The sequence below is a fragment of the Sycon ciliatum genome, chromosome 5 (genome assembly GCF_964019385.1).
Source record: "Sycon ciliatum chromosome 5, ocSycCili1.1, whole genome shotgun sequence".
Classification (NCBI taxonomy): Eukaryota; Metazoa; Porifera; class Calcarea; order Leucosolenida; family Sycettidae; genus Sycon; species Sycon ciliatum.
The window spans coordinates 27,878,307-27,902,637 of NC_088647.1; the positions used below are offsets into that span (position 1 = coordinate 27,878,307).

The window sequence follows — 24,331 nt, forward strand, 5'->3', positions numbered from 1 at the left end:
TTCAAGATCAAAATCGCAGTTCCTGTTGCTCTTTCTGTTGAGTCCGGTGCACCAGTGAGAGTTTACAGTACACTTTAGCCTTAGTTTAGGCTCATTTTTTCTTTGCATTCTTTGTTTTATGCATGACTACGTAAATGTACAAGCATTGCGCCCTCTCTTGAATAGTGCCCCGTCTGTGTTGGACCTTGAAAACAAATGCATGTAGTGCCCCAGGGGCACTGATCGCGCGAGTACTGTAAACTGTAGTACTAAAAATCCTCGCTTCACGAACCTCCACTACCCACACCTTGCCCCGGGCCGGGCAGAGCTTTCCCGTGATCCTTTTCCATCTCTGCGACCCGGACCCGAGGTTCACACAAACGTGACAAAACGATCTCCTTCCGATCGATGACGATCGGTTCGTACGTAGATCTACGTGTGAAAAACTCCATAAGTCATAAGGAAAAAAATTGTGCAAACATTTTCGGGTTAGCGCTTTCCCCCGCTTGCCCTCGAGGCCTCAGTTCGAGCACTGGGACTTAGATGCTTCAAGCCGGTTGAGAAACTCTTTGTTTGTCACTAGACTTCATGGCGGTCGATTGGGCCAGTCACTCTGAGCCTCGCTGAGTGAAGAGATGCAACAAAATCGAAAATGCTAGCTATCCCGAGATGTCTTCTAACCTCTATGTATTCTACCTACGTGCCTAGTTAGTCACGAAGAATAGGGAACATTGAAACGGTTACGTGTGCTGATTCAGCGCTGCATCCTGACTAAGAGTTCTCGTCAAAAAACATTCGAATTCTGGAAACAATACTGGCCTGCCAACACCCTGGAAACTAATTACTTGTGCGTCCAGCTTCAACACGGTGAGTGTGGTTTGATGAACTTCAATTACAAAATTTATCATGTATAACGTCTCATCTTGTCACGAAAGGTTTCAGTACTGCAAATAGCTGACATAATCATCCCACCAAATTATTGGACGTATCACTGAGATCGCCTACATCAAAAGAGTGTAGAAATCCTCCATCTAAAAGGAGCATACATGTCTAGCGTCTGCTCGATGACTTCAAAGCAACCGGGTACACGTGCACCTGGCACAACCCTTGCAGCCGGGTACACGTGCACCTGGCACAACCCTTGCAGCCGGGTCACAGCCCAGCCGGGTCACAGCCCAGCCGGGTCACAGCCCAGCCGGGTCACAGCCCAGCCGGGTCACAGCCCAGCCGGGTCACAGCCCAGCCGGTTCACAGCCCAGCCGGATCACAGCCCAGCCGGGTCACAGCCCAGCCGGGTCACAGCCCAGCCGGGTCACAGCCCAGCCGGGTCACAGCCCAGCCGGGTCACAGCCCAGCCGGGTGACAGCCCAGCCGGGTCACAGCCCAGCCGGGTCACAGCCCAGCCGGGTCCGTTCAAGTGCGGATACTGCATGTACATGTACAACAGGGAGTTGTAAATAGTATTTAGGACTCTGCTGATGCGCTGTCCATGTGCATTAACACCAGGTCTGTCCAGACTGTGGCTTTGCAGATGATCACTCAGACCACAACTGATTTTTATGGCATCAATGTTTCCTTTCTCTATTCCTCTCTCTCTCTCTCTCTCTCTCTCTCTCTCTCTCTATCTCTCTCTCTCTCTCTCTCTCTCTCTCTCTCTCTCTCGCTCTCTATCTATCTATCTCTCTCTATCTATCTCTCTCCCTCTATTGATCTTTATCTCGATCCCCTTCGCCATCTCTTTATCACTGCAGGATGCACAGGATCACTGCAGGATGCACCGTGACGACAGCGAAGTTACCAGTTTGATGCGATGGATACAAGTGTGAAGTTTCGCTTCTCCAAGCCATCAAGGAATACGTTCCCAGTGTCGGAGGAAATGTAAGGCCTCTTTCCTATTATGGCCTGCTTGTATTCCCTGCTATGTTCGGATTTCAGAGTTCTGATGTCCGTAGAGGGAGGACCGGGGGGGGGGGGGGGGGGGGGGGGGGGTGTTAGATCATTGGAATGGATGATAAAATAATGGTATTAAATAGGAAATAATCATGTAGGATATCATAGGTGGTCGGTTGGCCTGATTCGATAGCTGGGGAAGTGGACAATAGCATAGAGGTGTGGTGGGATGTCTTCGCACTTCGTTACCACCAAATCTCACAGTTGAACACAATCTGAGCTCAGCTCATTATTTAAAACCTTCGTTTGAGCACCATGATAATTAGAACAGCTCGCCTTTTACTCAGAATTGAGCTCTACGCATATGTGCGTGAAAGAGTTTCATTCTTGCCTGTTCTCAGCTAAGACAAAGGCTACAGGGACAGTGATGTTGGTTTTCTTCAGGTTTTGTTTTATGATGTCGGTCTTGCCTCCCTCAGAAGAACATGTGGTTGCATGAGCTTATGCCTAAAGCGTATTTTTTACGCCTATTTTTGCACCCCATCAACCAACTCACGCAATCATTTTCATAATCACATTATCAACCTGGATCATAAATTTGCGCTATGATCCAAGCTTGCAGCCTATATCAATCATATCCTCTGAAAATTGTAGTCAAGTTGCTGTCTCATGATTGGTTAAAACCGTGAAACTCAGAGTTACAGCAGAAACGCTTTGATTCCTCTCAAGTGTGTTTAAAGTTGGTCCATCTGGTTGGTGGATGTCTGCGCAACCGACAAGAAATGTCACGTTGTCTCAAAGGTAAGGCCGTTCAAAACGTCGTGAATGCACACGTCATGTGACCTGCTCGCCATGCATGAGAGAAGATCAATCATAGCTATACCAATCATGAGATTGAAAGCAAAAGAAAACAATATCACCAATATAGCGAAAGAAAACAATATCGCTAATGCGCAGGGGTGGCAGAGTGCAAAGTCATGTATAGAATTATGCTGGCAAGGCAGGAGAATAGATCGATGGATGCTACATCTATGTTAAGATTGAAACACATTGCCTGGGGACAGTTTTGCAGGGCGAATACTAACACAGCCCTGTTGTCAGTGACAACGGTGTATACATGTACTGTGACTACCTTGCGTTTAAAGAAGATACAATCTCCAATATGAATAGAATACCACTGGTATGGTCTGCAGCAATGCACAACGGATTTATTAGGTTTGCTCGAATGGAGATATTGAGAAAATAGACATTTTCGTACGAATTTAGAATGCATAATACATCCACAAAAAATGTGCTTGAAGAGGATCTACTCGTAGATGTTAGTGGCTTCAGGCTGCATTTGCTTGACTTGAGGCGGCGGTGTGGAGGTGGCTGGGAACGATTCCGCCAGCTTTTTCAGGCCCGGATCCCTGGTGACATCATTTTCTGGACCAGGCGAGGCGGAGAAGAGGACGTCGGGATTATGTGAGCGTGGGCGTTTAGACAAGGCCTTCTCCGTTTCAAGCCGTCCGATCTTGCGGCGTGCGGCCAGTAGAGCGACGCCGAGGACAGAGAAAACTACGCCTGCTGGCACGAGAGTGTAAAGCAGGGTGCTGCTGGAGTCAGACGTGCTGTCAAGAAAACTGCACACAGCACATGCAAAGAACGCCTTCAAATTTCAGGGCATTGGTATAGACAACAAACGAAAAATCATTTTTAAATTGGCCCAACGATGTATGAAGCTCTTCAATTATGAAAGTTCCAGCTTCCTCGGGTTCAACCTACGCCTATGTCACACACTTTGAATGCCTGGTGATTCGCTGGGCTTATGAAAGGTGCTGTAAGTACTCTGCAGAACATTATGTATCGCGGTTGTCCTGTGCGTTAGGACCATCAGCGCCACGAGCGCAGGAGTACAGCCTAATCTTCTTTTTTCAGAGGAAAAAAATAACCCCTCCCTCCATATTGGCCTATCTTCCCTGGCCACGGGAAGGTGAAATAAAAAAATATAATCTTCCTTTTTTTAGAAGCAACTGGTTTATCCCTGTCACAGTCCTGAAAAGCCTGTTGAATCGCTTCTGATCACGTTAACCACCGCACTGTCCCGCCAATAGCCCGGCGTATCGTGCACGCGGGCACAACTTGGTACTTTTTCCCATTTTTTTGCAGCTTGTCAAAAAAATCCTGAAATGAGTTTAGAATGCTTATATTACTACGCCTACCTGTCCTGCAATTGGCCGTTGTCTGTCGCTTGGTTACGATGTACCTGTTCCCACCAAGAAAGACACAGAATTGCAAGCCTTGGGAATAGCACAGGCTATTTTTGCTGAGATCATTTCATAATGTGTCGACGTGCATGATTATACACGTAATGTGAAGCGATGATTGTAGGGCGCAAAATGAGAGGATTTAAACCACGCTGCTATCTATTGAAATTGCGTTATTTCCTCATAAACGCATTGCACAGAGAACTGCGACAAATGGATTATCAGTAGCTAGTAGTGACCTACCTTGCTCCAAACGCCCGTCATAAGATTCTTGCTCCACAACGGTCCTCCTGGTCCGTTTATCTCCGTCACGTCAATCGTTTGATTGCCCGGCGGTGGATAGGGCCTGCCATACGGAGGTCTGATCAGTCGAGGCCGGGTCGGTATGAAGCTTGGTTTGTCCTTCGTGCAGTACTCGATCCAGCAGCCATCATCGATGCCGACCAATCGGGCAGAGTACCCAACTGGGCAGCGCTTTGGCCAACTGTCAGGTCCAGTTATGGCATCGAAGCCAACCTGGTGTTGAACCGACATCAAACATCTCTGTTTTCTTAAAGCTAGAACAGGCGGCAGTGAGCTCCCAAACTCAACCACATAACCCCCACTGTAGCCTGGCTGCAAGCCGGAAAAGATAACAGTTGGTGGGAAATTGCTACCAAATCAGACTAGGTTACAGTGCCTTGTCCAACAGAATATACTCAAAGACAGTGTAGTTGGACAATTACATATGCATAAAATACAGGACTATCGGAACTAAAGGAACCAGTTACATTATGATCTGGGCAGGAGCCATCTCTAGATGTGAGCACCATTACCTTTGCCCTTGGCTTTTTTCCGTGTGCATGATCTTAGAAAGACTCAATCTGCAGACAGAACTGGGTCGTACGTAAATGCAATGTACAGCATTGCCGATAAGTCTATAAGGATGTACACTCGTACATTCTGCAGCAAACGCACTCATCCTTGGCTGGATTCCGCCTAAAATATCTGACACGTACCTCGGACAGAAGCGAGGGGGCAGTGGGCGCACCTAGAAGCAAGGGAAGGGGATTTCCCATTGAGCAGCTGTAGAAGCCTGTGAAGCATGCCGTGAGCAAAAGATGCACAAACAGCACAGCCCTTAAGGACTGCACTTGCTGGATGAAAATGTCATCATGCAGTGGGTAGTTCTTAGCTCAAACAGTGGCGATCGATGCAGCTCGATGCAAAAATGCACAGAGCAGTACTAGTATACACAAACAACGGAGGCGAAAGGCTAAGAAGCTGTAACTTCATGTTTCAAGTATGCACTCACTTCCTCACCAGCCGTGCCAAATATCTAGTCTACCTTGCAGAGCTTTCAGTCCCCATTTATTCATGAGTTTTCTTCTACATATATAATTATGATTGTACTTGTGCACAACCCCATCTCTGCCGAGGCAGACTTACACTGTGCATGAATATGCAGGGGGCAGACCGTAGTACGGTTATTGGCATTCATAACTATAATCATTTCTGCCTATTCGTGTCCACATCAGGAGAATGAAAATACTCAGGCTGCCTAGCATTCGCTCAGGCCGTTTGTCTTATCTTAATCACACACATCTTGATCTACCAGTTTGAGTCGGATCCTGATACGGCAATATTAATAAAGAAAATACATGGGAAAGAGTTACACAAGAGAGAGATTGGAAGCTCTGTTACAACTCTGAGTTTCACGTATTCCTACGATCATCAGGCAACTGATGGATCCAAAACGGGCAGCAAGAACAAAAGGGGGAAAGAGTTATGAAGCAACTATCCACGACTGTAACAATATAATAAGCACTCAGCAAGTGCACTAACACTAAAGGCACAGGGCACAAAACTAACAGGTTACTCTAGTGCAGAGGCATTCACTCGTTCCCGCGTGTTTTCTATTTCACACTTATTACTGCCTGAGTATCTGAAGTAATACCAGTATGATAATGTGTAGGATATTGACCAAGACAAGGTCTATATTTCCCATAGAGACCGAAGTGGAGGTCAATATCCTCTTTATCGCGATTGCTATGCCGTAACCCCAACATTTTATCTCTAGAGGAGCTATTTTAGCCTTATTAGTATACATAGCATTTGTACTATAGTGTACATAGGATGTTGCCTATTTTGGGTACAAGACTGTCAAACTGTTGAACAGGGTTCAGCATCTCCAGCACAGTGATGGGGTGGTATGAGGGGTCAAGGCCGTCACAGCCTTGGGCGGCTGGGGCGGCTGAGGCACTTTTTCGGCCGTTTTTGTTTTGTTTTGTTTTTTAGCACACTGCAACAAAGCGCTATCGCAGCTCAGCGCAAACGTGGCAAATCCTTCTCCCCGATCTTGGTTTATTGCGGAATCAAAAAGTCATTGTCATTGCAGTTACATGTACATGTACAATGTACACTGAAATGGCACCAAATGCCTGAAAATGCTTGCAATTGGCTTAAATTTTTGTTTTTCCCAGGGGAGTGAGGAACCCTGGTCCTCAATCGTAGCGTCTTCTTGGTTTGTTGCAGAATCCGAAAGTCTTAAATTTTAGTTTCACTGAAATGGCACCAAATGCCCGGAAATGCTTGCAATTGGCTTCAATTATTAACTTTTTCCCGGGGGAGGGCCCCCCTTCCATGGCCACCCCACCTCCAAAGTCAGTGCGACGGGCCTGGGGGTTGCTTCAGATCCATACTGTTGCGGGTTCCAATCCTGCTTGTTCTCCTCCTTTGTCTTCTTTCTTCAAATTTTCTTTTTGAAGTGGAGAGGAAAATTCGAAATCCATCCAAAGTCGAAAAATTGCATTGCCTATGTGGTCAATATAAACAGTCGATACAAACAGCTACTAGTATATGAGATATATAGGACCAGTCAAGGATCACTAGAAGTAGTGGAGGGCGATATAGAAGAATGATAATTTATATTTTTTAAGCATACCTCCGAGCGGACGCGCATTTTCGGGCGCCTTGTCGTAGTTGTTGCTGATGCAAATCTTCCATCCGTTGCCAAATGTCAATGCATAAAAATACTTGGGACAATTCCACTGTTCGGTTACTGGGTTAGGCGTTTGCTCCGTGTAGAGGCCTCCAAAGAGGTAGCCGGACCGGGCCGCTACTTTGTTGACGTTTACACACCAGTACGTCTTGTACACAGCTGAAGAGGCGTAAAATATTGTTTGACAATCCTGGATGCGGACACAAAGAATCAGAAAAAACACATTGTTTCTTTCTCGGCCTACATCCCTGGCAGCAGTGGATCTAGCCGAGGACTACAAGCACACCAGTTCCAGCATGGCTAATCATAGTTAGAAAAACGTCCGTATCATTGTCCAGGAGACAACCAATCAGCGACGTCCCCGCTAAGGGCCTTTCAGAGTTCAAAGCCCGCTCAATCGTAATTTTACAACTGTTTGATGATGGGTTTGGGGCCTTGGATTAGTTCAAAGCCATACTACCGCCACCCATAAAATTGAAATCGATATTTTCTAGTTTTTATAGAACATACACATAACACAATATAACACACAGTTCTCACCCACTTATAGCAAGTGTAAGGGACAAATTTTGCCCAAAAGCATATTCTTTTGAAATCGCCGCAACTCCTTTCGTCCCAATTTGTTGTTTTGAATCCTTCGTGCAGAAGCACCGGCTCATATGTTTGTGGGCAGCTGAAATCACCTGGTTACAGGATCAGAGTAAGATTAGGAGAGAGAGAGAGAGACACACACACACGCACACACACGCACACACACACACACACACACACACACACAGAGGGAGAGTGAGAGAGAGAGGCGGAGAGGGAGAAAGAGAGAGAGAGAGACAGAGAGAGACGTAGGCAGATCGGCAGAATCGCACAGCAAGTGGACTGGGCTGCTGTTAAGAGTTCGCACAGAATTTGTCGCCATGGAAACATCATGAAAGTGCATTGCCATGGTACAGTAAAACCTGTAACTACCGACAACCGCTACAAACAATCAGCCTGGTCCTACCGACCACTTCGCCAGGCACGGGCGGCCTCACATTCAAAATGCACTGTGACTAGCGATTACTAGTGTACTAGAACATAATATAATCTCAATGTGCATCCAGTGGCATTCCACTCTTTAGCTTGACTGTAACCGCTGACAGTTTGCATGTATAGTGTTATCGGCTGTCGCATTATGTTAGTTTAAGCACTGGTTTTGATTGTTCATCAAAGTACACTCTGCCTCGGCGCAAAGCTCGCTGTATTTCTCGCAGCTGGACGCTACGACGTTTGATGCGTACAACCAGTGAAATGCGTTGCATGCTAAAAGAGAAGACAAATCCACCGAACGCCTGACGGTGCTACCTGTTCTCATTGCGTTTACAGTGCCATCACAGAGTGTAAGCAGTCCTATTACTCGTTCTTGGACTGCTCACCGCGTCAATAGGTCACCTACCAGTGCTTGGGTTCTTCTGCAGGAAAGGCTTGCAGAAATCCGTTTTGCCCTGCCCGTTCTTCACCGTGCACGTCTGGTAAATGCCACCGAACGTGTAATTGTGGGGAATGGGACGACACAGGGTCTCATCTGCAAAGTTTGCCTGCAGCAAGAAAGGCGCAAAGGGAATGTCATAGTGACGCTTGATAAGGCACGGGTAAAGCAATTTCCCTCAGAAGTTAGGCACCCATGTACCCGTAATGGTGCTTGTCTCGGAATCGAGGGGAATCGACGGCACAGGCAATTCCATGCCCGGTGCATGTCACACTAACAAAATGTACCCACTGATTGCGTGAACCATCCAGAATCGGCTTTGTTCGCACTACCCAGCCGTGCCTGAGGTCATTACTGCTATCATCCCTATAGTACCGATTTATGTAAAGTAAAACCTAACCTAACTCGGGACCACCTTGGTACAGCAGAAACTGTCCTCATATGACAGGATTCCGCTTGTCCGTTCGATCCACTGCACTTTGGTGCGTGGAAATCTGTTCGTTCAATACTGGATTTGGCATTGTTCAGTGTCCGGCAACCACAGGTTTCTACTCGAACTATGAGCTAGCAAATCAACACGGAGATTTCTTTCAGCTCCCCTCCCTACGAGATGCGACCAGGCCAAGTTGTTCCACTGGTTATCTTCCTCCTCAGTGCGGGCACCTGCAAGTTTGAGGAGTCCTGGCGAGAGTGAAACTTTGGTGTACCGTGTCGCGAAACAAACATAACGATCAGTACTCTATCGCCTAGGTTATCGCCTAGGTTATCGCCTAGGTTACACCTATTGTCTAGGTTTCACTTTATCCTGTGTCAAGTGACTCGAAATGTTTCCAAAGAAAAAGTATGTTTCACCCACGGTACTCTGTACTGAGTTCACCATTCCCCAATATGGGCCGTTAGTATCCATAAGCACTCTGCCGGAGCCCGGAGATTGGCACCCACCAGGCTAGCATCCAGCAGCCAAAGGTGGGGCCATACGTCACATGGACGTTAAATATGATGTTAGGTGAACAACAGAGAGATTATTATTATTATTACCATTATTAAGCTTTTAAAAGGTTGGCAATAAACAGAATCAGCTGAAGCATCATGTTGCGACGGTTTTTTGGAGATGTCACGGATCTCAATAAAACCTTCAGCTGATTATGTTTATTGCCATCCTTAAACTTGTGTCACCTCCCCGCCTGTTCTATTATTATGCTTGTTCGCGTTGGCATCACCAATCAAGACAAGCTTGGGCTATATGGAATACTGCACCACATAAACACTAGTTTCCGACGACTTACGTTGAAGTCAAAGTTTGCTGCATTGACGTCTGTGCATCCTTGGTGTGTGTTTATATCGATATACTTCGCTGAAGCTTCGGCCAATTCATTAGATATCTGACGAATGGCCAAGAAAACGAAAGAACATCAACTCAGCATGCAAATTGCAAAAAAAGTTTGTAATGCACAGAGAATAGCGAGAAAGAAAGAAAGAGAGAGGTTGAGAGAGAGAGAGAGAGAGAGAGCAAGATAAAAAAAATAGAGAAAGAGGTAGATTGCCATACTTGCCCTGCAAATTTGTGTGTTTATAAAAGTCTACCCGCATCATTAAAAGCTAGAGCATCCTACTTTTAAATTTCTGTATATTTTTCCAGTTGCTCCTTGCTACGCATAATTTGGGTATGTAGATATTTCATTCCGGAAGACAATTTCAAGAAATCTTTTCCACTGCCAAACTAACCTGTCTCACAGTGGGCGCCGGTAGCTCTGGTACGGTGTGCGGCGTGATAATATACTCGATCGGTTCTGGTCGGCTCTTGATGGCTGCTAGAGAGCTCGACAAATCCTCTTCCCATTCCGATACGTTCATCTGTGGCACATATGGCTTGCCACCGAATGTCCTATGCAATGGCACAAACAGCACGAACAGCACAAACCGCAGGCGATCAGCAAATAATTTCATCACGCAGTCAGAACAGCTACAGCAATGAAAACAATTTTAAAAGCGCTATCACAAAAACGTCATATCCCCGCACAGCCATTGTCTCCTGGTGTGTGTAAAAACATTGAACATTTCGATCAGTTTCGTGGGAAAATATGCTTTTCTTGATCGTCAAAGACCTGGTCGTAGTTGTTGGATTCAACCAGGAAGTCGTTATTTTACGACTTCCTGGATTTCGCTACCTTGTACTAGTAGGAGTCATTATTTTACGACTCCTGGATTCCGCTACCTTGGGCTAGTGTGTAATGTAGCCCCATTGCGTGCTAGTCTGCTCTTGCCCGCTGCAAACCGGCTTTCCGCTTAGCAACCCACCATAGCTGATCGGTAAAATGTAGGACCAGCAACGGTCCTTTGTTGTCTTTGTATTTTGTCTTTGTCTCTTTCATTACGCGAGTAAGAGGGTGCAGTGTCCTACCCTGCTTGGACCTAAGCCCTCCTCACAGTCAGCCTCCTCTTGAGTTACAAAGTCTAACAGTGTCCATGTCAATACTCAACTCCTTCTTTTGCTCACTGAGCAATACAATCTTTTCATTTTCTTTCTTCTGTTTTCTGTTTCACCCTTATCCTCCCTACCCGATTTCCCTTTGGTGCGTCTATGGAGCTATGAAGCCGAGACCTCTGGTTGGCTGAGTTTCATGGGCCCCACCACCACACTCTATTGTTCACCCCAGTGTCTTTAGATATGTGGATTTTGTAGAAGAAGAAAAAATGTCCCCCATTTCTCTGTACAGTAGGGATGGGCACATAGTAAAAAAATAATAAATAAAAACGGCAAATCTCACCTGGTTGAGGACTGGGTGACGTTATTGAGAAACTGTGATTTCGCCCTTGCGTTGACGAAATAGTTGAACTGCACTCCGACCTTGCTGAAGAATGTGGAGGAAGCTGCAGCTCGGATATTGGCAGGAGTGGCTTCCGAATTTTTCGCATAATCTAGAGTAACCTACAGCAAGGATCCCAAGATCAGAAGAATGACAAAAATCAGAAATCGAGTAATGAATTTTGATAAGGTCACCATATTCTCTTTTTTTCGTTCCGTATTGTCCACTTCACTGATACTATTCATCGCTATGATAAAGTTATTGTCTCGTCGTCGCCTATTCAATGACAAAAAAATAGTTAGACGACCGTGATACACAGCTGGCAGCATTGGCAACATTCCACTCTACTCCGAGCAGCTCAAAGTGCTCTGAAAGCCACACATAATAGGGACAGCACCCACCTGAACTTCCTGCTGGAAAATGCCACCGGATGTGATCTCTCGGAGCATGTGCGTTCCGAAGTCTCTAATGATCAGCTCGATCTCGTGTCTGGCCGCCTTGCTTCTGTTGCTGTGGATCATGTCACCTATGATAAGTAGACGGTTTGTGAGCTGCGGATTGAGTTTGGCATCTGGCTTGACCTTTATTTTGTAGAATTCATGACGCACCTCGGAGCGTGTGGTCACTGACTTATGGGCGACCTGCAGGAGTGCAGATGTTCCAGGTGCCAAAGACCAAATCATTTTAAATTGTGTTATCTGTTCACGCACGCGCATGCACACACACACACACACACACACACACACACACACACACTCTGAGTACCCATCAGTGTGCCCTAGTTACTCGTTAGTGAATATGGATACCCATGAGTGAGGCCCGGGTTCTGCATGTACATGCATTTAGCTATATGCCAGCACGTCGCTTACAAAGTTGCTTCTTGACTCAAGATATTAGAGAGGTTAAGATGCACTTTATTCCCGTAGCTATGCAGAAGACGTTACTTCAGTAACGTCTGGCGCTAGCCAGGGTCCACACAGCTTTAATTTGGTATTTGTTTGTTTGTGTGTTTGTTTGTTTGTTTGTTTGTGTCACGCCTGGCGCTATCCCGTATCTGTCCCGTATCTGTCCCGTATCTGTGACTACAAAGGCTCTACAGGATTGTACATAACAGCTGTCCACAATATTTGGCAGCTCCTGTATCTGTCCCGTACCGTACCAATATTCGTCGTATTATGTATACGACTCCCTGATGTAGAGGGAGATTTGGAAAGAAATAGGGAGACGAGGAGGAAATTAAATTAGAATAGACGCCGAATAGGTGATAGGATGCGTCAGCATAAACAGCGTCAGCATAAACATACATGTACTTTGGAAGAGAGATCGCGTCGTCTCCAAAATAAGCGTGAACGAGCGATTCAGCGCCGGTCACAGGAAACGTCGGAAGAGAGATCCCGTCGACTCCAGAACGCCCGTGATCGGCAGAGTCCGCCGGTCCCAGGCAACGTCAGGACAGACATCCCGTTGAGTCCAGAACGCCCGTGATCGGCAGAGTCTAAGCCGGTCCCAGGAAACGTCAGGACAGACATCCTGTCGAGTCCAGAACGCCCGTGATCGGCAGAGTCAGCGCCGGTCCCAGTGAACGTCAGGACAGACATCCCGTCGACGCGCAGAAAAACGAAATCTGCAGCCTCTTTTGCCGTCGGACAGGATACGTATTATAGGAGACTGTAAAGTTATGTAATGTCCAAATTTCCACGTGAGCAGCAGGTCACTCGCGTTGATTTTTCGACGTGCGAGCCAAATAACGCGAGCTGAACTTTCGCGTCGCAGACATCCCGTCGACGCGAAGAAAAACTAAATCTGCAGACTCTTTTGCCGTCGGACAGGATACGTATTTTAGGAGACTGCTAAGTTATGTAATGTGCTCCACAGGCAACCATGCATTCGGCGTCGTCATTGGCTCAACAGGTCAATGTACATGTATAGGCCTTATGCACATTGTACAGATGCACGAAATCCCGTATAATCTTGTAGAATCCCGTAGACCCGGTTGGGTGTTGAATGTGCAGGACCCTATTGTGTTTACTGCTATTTTCACTATGAAATGGGCCCTGAAGGCATTTCATATGAAAACTTTTTTCTGGCAGAGATCTAGCTAGTCGTTAGTTCAATCCCAAAGTGAAGAAGCTGGAAAAGCGATTGTTTGCCATGAATTATGAGGCTAAATGGGTCAAACGCGCATGTATAGCACACAATGAACACCCAACCGGGCATGTACACACCTACGGCCCTAGTTCAGAACTTCGTACATCTGTACAACGTGCATAAGGCCTATTACTACAAAAAGGCCAGAAAATCCGATTACTGTATTAAAATCAACTAATTTTCGCTGGCGATTTAATTTCGCTGATTTCGCCGCTTGGTACCAACCGGCCAAAGTAAATCACAGGCCAAAGTTTGTCATATAGGAAATTGATGCATTATTGAGCAATGGATGCATGTGAGAGCAAAAATACCTATCGATTTCAAATTTGACGTGAAATTGCGCGTCACGTCGGAAATAACGTGCATCTTAACCTCTTTAATAGAGAGGTTTCTATTTCTCAATAAGCCAAAATTTGTTGATTTACAGTATAAGGAGCTAAAAAGAAAAGAAGGAGCAAACCAAAAGAAGATGATTATTAGAGAAATAACAATCCGCAATAAATTCTGCAAATACTTTTGCCTCAGTTCTTATAACATGTACGATGAGCTAGGCAAAAAAGCATAAAAGCATAGCGTAGGGCCCTGAGCTTCCAAGCTCTCTGGTTTCTGCGATGACACGCAATCTCACGTCAAATTTGGCGTAAAACTCCAACTTTCGACTTGAGCTTCAGGTCACTCGCATTGTTTTCCAACGCACGAGCCAAATAACGCGTGCTGAACTTTTGCGTCACATCAAAAATAATGTGCATCCCAACCTCTCTAATGTCCTGAAATAGTGAAATTATACTTGCCTGATTCTTCTTGTTTTCATAGAAGCCATCGGAGTAAGTTCCACCAATTATCGGAAATTTGGCCGTCGTCGATGAACTTGCCGTGGTAGACTCGAAAACGCTGAAGGACTCATACACATCGGAATACTGCTTGACCTGCATGCACATGACACATCAGTGTATTAGGCCACACGTTTTTACTTCTATGTTTCTCGTCACCTGAAAATCTAAAAACATATGCAAGAGGTGGAAAAAAATAAAAAATGACCGAAAAATAAAAAAAGTTTATTAGACCTTTCTTCACACTAAAGTCCACCAATACACCATGCAAAATAGCATCCATAGTTAGCAACTAGTATGTGGTAGGAGTTTCTGTCACATTCTGTGCAGGTGCAGCTGGATTGCGCACAAAAATGCCGTCCTTGCATCATGTGTCGCGCAGGTCAGGCCACATTATGTACATGTGCATGAGTGTGCTGGTTCCCACATGCACAGTCAGTGCAGCACAGCTTTTTTTCTTTTTTTCTTCCAGACTCCTGAATTGTATGCGTGCGGGTGACGAGAAACATAGAAATAAAAACGTGTGGCCTTAACAGAATAAGGAAAAGAATATCTCTCAGGCAGATTAAAACGAGGTTAGTGTCGTCGTGTAGGAGACGACTAATCAGCGAAGTTCCCGCCAAGGCCCTTAAGTTCATCAGAGTGTTAAAGCTCAAGAATAATTTTGCCACCCTTTGATGACACTCCATACTTTATACTACATCGGTGTCTTTCCATGATTCCATGATGCGTTTATTCCCGTAGCTATGCAGAAGACGTTACTTCAGTAACGTCTGGCGCTAGCCAGGGTCCACACAGCTTTAATTCCGTGATTGTTTGTTTGTGTGTGTCACGCCTGGCGCTAACCCGTATCTGTCCCGTACCGTACCATCAAAGACAGCTGGCCACAAACAGCTGGCCACAAACAGCTGGCCACAATATTCAAATAGGGCTTTCAAACTCAAGATAATAACGTGAAGCAACTTGGAAGAAGTTTTCATTTCTTGTTGGCTGAGTTTTACGAAATAAACAAGAAATGTTGTTCTTTTCGAACGAACAGGTCTGGGACCGAGGTCCAACAGTTTTGGGCGTACTGGTACGCCGCAGTCCCTCATCTTTTGTTTTCTTGCTTTGCAAGCTGGTTGCCTTTTTCTGGACTCCCTTGATTTCGTCAGTCGTAGATCTACCTGCCTTTCCGTTATGCCTCCAAGGAAATCCAAGGCCCCCTCGGCAGCGCAGCTGGTACCTCCAAGGAAAAAATCCAAGGCCCCCTCGGCAGCGCAGCTGACCGTGGAGCTCAATGCAATGAGGGAGAAGTTTGAGGCGGAAAAGGAAGAGAGCGCCCTGAGAATCAGGCTCCTCGAGGGACAGCTGGAACGGGGAAATGAGTCGTCCTCGTCCAAGCGTAAACGCCGTAATGTTTCTGTGTCGTCGTCGTCTTCATCTTCTTCGTCATCATCTTCTTCATCGTCCTCGTCATCAGATTCGTCTGACTCGTCGGATGACTCCCGCCGGAAAAGAAAAACCAAAAAATTCAAAAAATCGAAGAAGTCGCGAAGATCCTCCACCTCGATGTCAGCGCGAAAGTGGAAGACAAGGTCTTATGAAGTGCAGCACGGCCTGAATGAGCAGCTGCAACGCCAACTCAAGAAGACCAGGCGGGACCTGCGGAAGCTGAAGGGTGGCCGAAGTCTCTCTAAGAGGCTCAGAAGAGGTGAGTCGTTGCTGTCTGCTAGACAAGAATGGTTGGTGGTGGCGGATGTGCATGGCCACGAGGCGGCCAGCAGGTTTCAAGAGGGGGGTGAGCTGGTCGACATCCTGTCGTCCTCCGAAAAGTCAAAAAAGCTAATCGCTGCGATTCAAAGCACGAAGCAAAGAGCCCCCACTGTTAACGTTAGGCAGCCCTTTCGTGGCAGTGCCCCAGCCACCTCGTCCAGGAGCTGGGGCAATTCCCCAATCCCCTTCACGCCGGGCGTCACAGCAACCCCTGCCCCAGCAGTTCCCCCCAGACCCCCCAGGCCTGTGTGCCACCGCTGCGGCAGCGCTGACCACTTCGTCAGATTCTGCACCCAGACCATCTCTGCCCCCGCTGCTAGAAAATAAGCCTGCTGTTGTTGCACCAATTCATTCCGATGAAGAAAGAGATGTTGATTCTTATTTGATGGAGGCTGATGGTGGGTGGGATGTGCGTGAAGTTGGTGTTCAAGATGTTCAAGTAGGTAGCCTAGCTAAATGTATGCAATTTTGGCGCATGATGGGGGCATCTAGGTTTATTCAAACCATAGTACTGCATGGATACGCACTGCCCTTCATAGAGGTCCCGCGTGCAAGAGAATTTGCAAACCACCGCAGTGCATGCGAGAATGCCGAGTTTGTTTGTGACTCGGTGGAAAGTCTGCTGAACCAGGGTTGCATTCAAGAAGTAAAAAGGGAGGATGTTGTAGTCACCAGTCCGTTAGGCGTTGTGAACAACGGCAAGAAGCTACGACTCATTGTGGACTTGAGGTATGTAAACAAGCATTTGCAAAACTTTAAGTTCAAGCTCGAGGACATGAAGGTCGTGGCAAATGTGTACTCTCAGGGAGATTATTTGGTTACGTTCGATTTGAAGAGTGGGTACCATCATATTGAAATTGCGAAGGCGTATTGGAAGTACTTAGGTTTCTCCTGGGTGGGGAAGGGGGGTGATCGCAGGTGGTTCGTTTTCCGTGTTCTCCCCTTCGGTTTATCCACTGCCCCATACATTTTCACGAAGGTAACCCGTGTCTTACTAAGACACTGGCGGAGGGACGGCATCAGATGCCAGCTTTACATGGATGACGGGTCGGGTGGGCACTCTACAGTTGAGGGTGCACAGGCAGTAGCGAAAAGATTGAAATCAGATCTAGTTCAGGCCGGATTTGTTCCAAACGAAAATAAGTGCCACTGGGAGCCCTCACAGACGGTAGAAATGCTTGGCATGGAAGTCGACATGAGGGAAGGGATCATACGGGTCACTAAGGGACGGGTGGAAAAGCTGAAGACGTTTGTAGAAAAGCTGTCACAGGTCGAATATCCAACTGCCAGACAATTGGCCAGGCTTACGGGGTATTTGCTATCTATGTCGCTGGCATTGGGCCCCGTGTGCAGGTTGAGGACGAGGTCATTTTATGCACTGATTATGAACCGTGAGTCGTGGCATGCAAAACTCAGCTGGTCTCAAATGGCGCTTCAAGATCTGGAGTTTTGGTCTGGCTCGTTTAGTCAATGCCACGGTCAACCTTTTTGGAAAAAAGACCCCAGGGTGACAGTGCTCTCGTGGTCCGACGCGAGCGACTCTGGCTGGGGAGGTTTCTCAGTTACATCAAAAGGAACTGAATTAGCTAAAGGGGAATGGACCAAAGAAATTGTGCAGGCTGGTGCCAGCTCCACATGGCGTGAGCTGCGAGCTATTTTGTTGGTTCTGAGTTCGCTGTCGAAAGAGATTGAAGGTGGCGTTTGCATTCACAGAAGCGATAACCAGGCAGCCGTGCACATAATACAAGTAGGCAGTTCAAAATCTCATTTGCAGTGCGAAGCACTGGAGATTCACAAGCTGTGCGCCGTGCATGGTATTCAGTTGCTGGCAGAATGGGTGCCTCGCGAAGAAAATGAGCTGGCCGATTACCTTTCAAAGCTGTCTGATACGGATGACTGGCAGTTAAATCCCAAATTGTTCGATTGGCTTGATTCGATGTGGGGCCCTCACAGCATTGATTGCTTTGCAAGCAGCAGAACAAAGCAAATGAGTAGATTCTGCTCAAGGTGGTGGAACCCGGGGTGCTCGGGTATTGATGCATTCACTGTGAATTGGAGCGGAGAAAGAGTTTGGCTGGTACCACCAATGTACTTGATAGGGCGTGTGGTAGATATGTTGATCGTGTCAAAATGCCACGGTACTTTGGTTGTTCCAGAATGGCAATCGGCGCCATGGTGGCCAAAGTTGCGTTGCGGCCCAAAGTGGGCAGATTTCGTTAAGGAGGCAATCAGCCTGCCAAAGTCTCATGATACCTTCCTGGAGGGTACTTGTCCATACAATTTCTTTGGGGGCAGTGTGAGTCCTTGTGACGTGTATGCACTACGCATTTGTACAGTGACAAACTGTGTTTGTTAGAAGAGGGATGCTGAAATTCGCCGGCCGCTGGAGTTTTTCTCTGACGGAAAGATGTCTGTTTGTGGAGCATGTGGTGATGAGCGAGAATGCGTGCATGCAGTGTCTGCGAGGTCCTGCTGCAGGATGTCCCCACTGTGGGGAGGTGATTGTGCTCTGAGCACGTAAGCAACTGCCTGGCAGTGGAAAGCTGTGGGTGCGAGTGAATGGCAGGAGTGGTGGAAGATCGCCAGGTATAGCGACGACATCCCCCTGGGGGAAGAAGGAAGCTGACGAGTCGACTGCTCTGACATAGCCAGCTAGGAAGCATTGACAGAAACCATTCTATTCTCTGTTCAGAACCAGCCAAGGACAACCTCTCAGAGGACATGAAGGCGCTGGAACAATGTCTGCCATCCATTATGAATATGAGTCGGGCACCAAGAACTGTGAAGAAGTACGACTCTGCTTTCTGTAGATGGAGCAAATGGGCAGAGCGTCAGAAGGTGCCTCATCTGCCAGCAGACCCATTTCACGTAGCCCTATATCTGGTCTACATCATGCAAGATGCCAAAACTGTCAGCCCATTGGTCTCAGCCGTGTGCGCCTTGTCATGGAAACATGATATCCAGGGATACTCGGACCCATGCTCTAACGGAGTGGTGAAGAATGTGATGCAGGCAGCCAAGCGCTCTCTGGCTCGACCGAAGGATAGAAAATTGCCATTATCAAAACCACTTCTGGAGCGCCTCCATCGGGAACTGTCAAGCTCATCACTGCAAGACCTGCAGACCCTAACCCTCATAGTACTGGGTTATGCCGGTATGATGAGGTGGGATGATTTGGCCAACATCTTCGTGGATGAGGTAGCCATCAAGTCATCACATATGGCGGTCTTCCTGCAAGTTCGCAAGAACGACCAACTGAGGCAAGGTAGCTGGGTGTTCATCAGCCGGTGGGAGAGTGACCTGTGCCCGGTATCGCTAGTGGAGCATCTGATTGAAAAAGGAGGGCACCAAGGTCATGTCAAGCTGTTCGGGCGTATAGCTCGTGTAAAGGGCAGGACCGCCATCAAGCACTCGCTATCCTACAGCAGAGCAAGAGAGTTAGTGCGTGAAGCTCTGAAGCGTATCGGCGTAAACCCAGATGAGTATGGTTTACACAGTTTGAGATCGGGAGGTGCATCCACGGCTGCTGCAGCAGGAGTACCAGATAGGCTCATTCAGCGACAGGGAGGATGGAGAAGTGATGCTATGAAGGCTTACATTCAGGAATCCCTGCCCAATCTGCTGCAGGTGTCTCAAGTGCTAGCTGTGTGACTCTACTGCTATGCTTTAGTGTCCTTGCTGTGGCTGTCCCCCCGCAGTTGTTATTCTGTGATGAGTGTGTGTGAGTGTGTGTGTGTGTGTGTATGTGAGAGAGAGAGAGAGTGTGTGTGTGAGTATGTGTGCAGTACTGACGTGTGAGTGAGAAAAGAAGTTTTCATTTCTTGTTGGCTGAGTTTTACGAAATAAACAAGAAATGTTGTTCTTTTCGAACGAACAGGTCTGGGACCGAGGTCCAACAGTTTTGGGCGTACTGGTACGCCGCAGTCCCTCATCTTTTGTTTTCTTGCTTTGCAAGCTGGTTTCCCACCCTCCCTCCCAATGAGGAGCTTTGTACGGTTTTCACACACAGATCATGATTGTGAGAGCGCTGCGTTACTCTCTCTCTCTGATAGATTTCTCAATATTGCTGCTACAATACAGGTTATAAGTTGTGCGAGGTGTGGAATGTGCGGATGCTCTGTCGATTGCTGTGCTTTTCTGTATGATTCACCTCGCACAATGCTGTCACTCTATGAGGTGTTGTTTTCGCTGGACGTTTTTCTGTCTGTGTTCTGGACACAAGAGTGCAACCAGCCTTGCTGTGGCTGTCCCCCCGCAGTTGTTATTCTGTGATGAGTGTGTGTGAGTGTGTGTGTGTGTGTGTATGTGAGAGAGAGATAGAGTGTGTGTGTGAGTATGTGTGCAGTACTGACGTGTGAGTGAGAAAAGAATGAGTATGAATGCGAAGTGTATCAGGGAATGCATGTAGGGTGATAGTGTGGGTTCAAATCTCAGGTTATGCTTTTTTTTTTAAATAGAAGAATTGAAAAATGTACATCTATGATTTTTTGCCTAGGTCTTAAAGGTGGTAGACGGTGTCGTATTACCCTCGACTGTACCTGTCCCGTACCGTACCGTACCATCAAAGACGGCTGGCCACAAACATCTGGCCACAATATTCAAATATGGCTTTCAAATGCAAGATCATAACGTGAAGCAACTTGTTACTTGGAAGAATTAGTATGTATGCGAAGTGTATCGGGAGATGCATGCAGGGCGATAGTGCGGGTTCGAATCCCAGGTTATGTCTTGAAAAAAAAAAGGATAAATTGATAAGAAAATTGATAACATCCCTATGCTGTCTTTTGCCTAGGTCATCAAGGCAAAACGCATAGCGTAGGGCCCTGAGCTTCCAAGCTCTCTAGTTTCTTTTATTTTCGTTGTTGCTGCGAACTATTGTCCGGTTGGCCAATTGGTAAAATAAAACTATTCGTACATAATTTTTCTGGAGGTGGGACACTGCAATGGCAGCGACAAGAGTCAGTACTCACTTTACTGGTCTTGATAGGTATTGCCTGCATTGCGTCCGGCAGAATGTACTTGCCATCTGGTGTAGTCTGACACAGATCCCAGCTCCGCTCAGGGATGAATCCCAATTTCTTTTCGCTAAGCGCATCCCAGCCCCAGCCCGGTGATGTTTCCAGTGGAACAAGAGCACCTGCAGTACATGACCAAGATCAAGGCAAAGGCAAAGAAAAACTTTGTCTATAGTAGTAGTCGATATTGACCTAGGGGACAGGAAGTGTCTGTGTGGGGGGAGAGGGGGGGGGGGGGGGGGAGGGTGTGTGTGTCTGTGTGTGTGTCTGTGTGCGTCTGTGTGTCCCATATGGTGCAGTGGTTTGTGCAGCGATTTCCAATCAAGAGGTTGCGGGTTTGATTCCCGACGATTATGGTCACACACGTCTTTCCTCTCTTTCTCAGACTCCTCCTGACTTTTCTTGCTTTCTCCTGGGTGGGTACCAACAGCCAGTGCATGGTCAATTCTTCAGTCTTGCAAGCTGTTGAATGGTGCAATCCCTGCATATGCTGCTGTGGCTTCTGCTGTAGCATCGCTTTCATCGCCTCCGGCGATGGGCGTCAAAAGGTGCAAAAGGTGTGTGTGTGTGTGTGTGTGTGTGTGTATGTATGTATCGTGGAGGGAGGGGGTTAGCTGGATGCAGTAGAGGAATGCCCTGCCTACCTGTTATGTTGATGCACCTGAACCACGGCTCCACTGAGAGTCCGGCTTGCCGTTCGACTTGTGCAGATACCTGCTCACTGGGCTGCTGGAGACCGGTCGATGCATGTACAAACAAGGCATGTGACGTCAGCAGCAGGGCAGTGGCTACTGGGAAGAAGCGCAGCAAGTCCATTTCTAAAGCACAGAATTGCATTTGTACCGGCAAAAACCCTTCATGAGCTCCAGTGGCAAAAGCTAAAATTTGCAAAACTCAGAGAATCATGCTAGTGACTGATATGAGCTAAAACCAGGAAAGTCTTTTCGTGCACCCCGTTGGCAGACCTCAGCGTACATTTCCACGCAACAGAATTGGCTGCACGGCTTATGTTGAGTCCTAAAAGTCACCATAGCTAGGGAACATGGGCACCTACCACTAAGAATACAGTGTAAATTAACAAGCAGGCAAGAAACTTGTTGTTCCACATAGTGGTGTTCAATGGGTGTAAGCATAGTGTAGACGTGAATCCAGCCGGAATGCAAGAGTGAGCAATCTGGGCCTCCATAGAAACAACTTGACTCATTTTCTTCACTAGGCTAAATGAAAATCCTGGAATATTAACCATTTCCTCCCCCCCCCCCCCCACACACACACACAAGAAATACACCCACACCCACACCCACACACTGACATGCTTACAGAAAAGCACTTTCAGCTTGCGCTACCACACTATAACTCACTGTTCCGACCGATCTTGGGGAATCCCTTTAGCGAAATGTGGCTCTCCCAAACAACCTGCATCGAATCTTGGTAATATTGCCGAACTAGGTGGTACCCAAAACGTAAGGACACTCAAAAAAATAGTCCAACTTGCGATTTGAGCTTCTCACTACATAATAATGATGCTACCCATTCGAGTGCAGAAGGCTTAGGCAACTTTGCTATCACGATGCTATGCGTCGGCTGTGTGCAAGCCTGGACAGCTCCAACTGGATTGAGCTCCTAGTCAGTCACACCTGCCTACTTTGGTTCCTAGAGGCAGCACACTTGAGCCTTGCTACTGACTTTTAGTGGTGTTATTCTAGGCCTGAGCGGCCGTGCGGTGCCGGTGACGGTCAAGTCTGCACATCAAACTGCATTGCCCAGGGGATATTGACCTACTCCGAGTACACAGCACACACACAGGATTTAGCAACATAGCTTGTAGCAAACAAAACGTAACATGAACGCCAAGTAAGTTGGCGTTTATGTCACGTCTGTGTTCTATGCTCATGGTGGTCATTATCGAGTAGGCAATGTCCAGGTCTGCAGGGACAGAAAACCTCTAACGGAAACCTGCGACACTGTCTGAATGCATGACATATCACACACCAGTAATTCATACTGGATGCCATGTTGCGACCAGACCCTGACCAGACCCTGGAGGCATACCACTCAGGGCCCTGTCATTGGCCGACGCTGGATGTCAAAGATCGCCATGTTGCTGTTTGCAGTCCGTGCGTCTCTCAGACAGTACTACATATCCCAGACGCGCGAGCTGTTGTGCGCGGGCATATCGATTACAAGCGAGTGCAAACAACATGACAAGCTCAGGGGCTATAACAAGTGTGTCGTGTTTCGTTTCATTCCTTTGACGCTTGCGTTGAACGTTGATGTCTTTCTTCCAACATACATCATGATGATTGTACAGCCTAGGTGTAATAATAAAAATAAAGGACATGGCGTAGCAAGGTGAATGAAGGGCAACCGGGACTATGGCTCTGCAGCCCCGCACATTCTACACCACTGGACATTCTAGTGAACTGAGTTGTGAATTTGCAGTGCTCAGGGAAAGAGCATGTGTGCTCGCCATTTCTCTTTGACTCGACATTCTGACGTCTAAAATTCTCGTATCTCCACTAGACGCAGATTTTATCTGGTTACCAAATACCGCCATCACCCATTCGAGAAGGGATGCTCATCTAATTGAAATTCTTTACAGAAGCTGTGATCACTACTAGCAAGTCTTCAAACTATCCCACATGGCCGTGTCCGAGTTGCAGGAGAATTTGCGGATGACGAAGTGCACAACAATCAACATAACATGAAGCTTAAACCGGATATACATACACCGGACGCAATGGCGTTTCTCACGCCTACACACAGCTAATCTTAGAGCTAACACCAGAGATTCCGCTATAGTATTTCCCTGGTACAAGACAGAACAACAGTAAACGTTACATCTGGCGTTTGCCACACGGCTGAATACACTGCTACTAGAGAAACAGACGGCACTGTTCTACTTTTGGATCTTAGTTCCAGCGGTGGCGACATATCGTGACAAGTAATTGGCTTCAATTCATGCCTGTCGGGTATGCCACCGCCGGCGCATCGTCTGGACTTCGTCACCAACTAGACGGAATAGTTGCCGGCTATAGAACGATCTACGACTCGCTTGCAGGAATTTTGATGGACACACGTGCACCCCGCTGGCGCCGTTCCCTGCCTGTTTCTGGGCAGGAATCTCCTGTGAGAAGGGGCAAACTCCAATCGGTTGCACGTTTGACTGACATCTGAACTCTTTACTGACCTGCGGCTCCATTCCGCCACTGACCATCA

The 24,331-nt window shown here is 47.2% G+C and overlaps 1 protein-coding gene and 1 long non-coding RNA gene across 2 annotated transcripts in view; one reads left to right on the plus strand and one right to left on the minus strand.

Moving 5' to 3' along the window:
• The first annotated feature begins 458 nt into the window (after positions 1-458).
• The window catches only part of LOC135818234 (uncharacterized), a 37,274-nt gene continuing 13,401 nt past the window's right edge, over positions 459-24,331 (plus strand). The window contains exons 1-2 of the long non-coding RNA XR_010553641.1: positions 459-846; positions 1,731-1,857. This is a non-coding gene — a long non-coding RNA (uncharacterized LOC135818234). The remainder of the gene's footprint in view (positions 847-1,730; positions 1,858-24,331) is intronic.
• LOC135818232 (macrophage-expressed gene 1 protein-like) lies at positions 2,727-22,862 on the minus strand. Its single transcript, XM_065331589.1, has 15 exons — positions 22,474-22,862; positions 21,757-21,930; positions 21,068-21,234; positions 14,304-14,438; positions 11,766-12,005; positions 11,326-11,486; positions 10,283-10,442; positions 9,844-9,939; positions 8,525-8,666; positions 7,636-7,778; positions 7,039-7,285; positions 5,114-5,190; positions 4,359-4,631; positions 4,071-4,114; positions 2,727-3,491 (listed from the first exon to the last, which is right to left on the minus strand). The coding sequence occupies exons 1-15, from the start codon at positions 22,532-22,534 to the stop codon at positions 3,176-3,178; spliced, it is 2,436 nt and encodes an 811-aa protein (XP_065187661.1). The 5' UTR covers positions 22,535-22,862; the 3' UTR covers positions 2,727-3,175.

Coding starts and splice junctions, on each gene's coding strand:
- LOC135818232 (XM_065331589.1), bottom strand. CDS start 22,534: ATGCAGGTTGTTTGGGAGAGCCACATTTCGCTAAAGGGATTCCCCAAG. Junction 11,487..11,765: donor TTTTCCAGCAGGAAGTTCAG/GTGGGTGCTGTC, acceptor TCCTTGCTGTAG/GTTACTCTAGATTATGCGAA. Junction 9,940..10,282: donor CGGCGCCCACTGTGAGACAG/GTTAGTTTGGCA, acceptor GCCATTCGTCAG/ATATCTAATGAATTGGCCGA.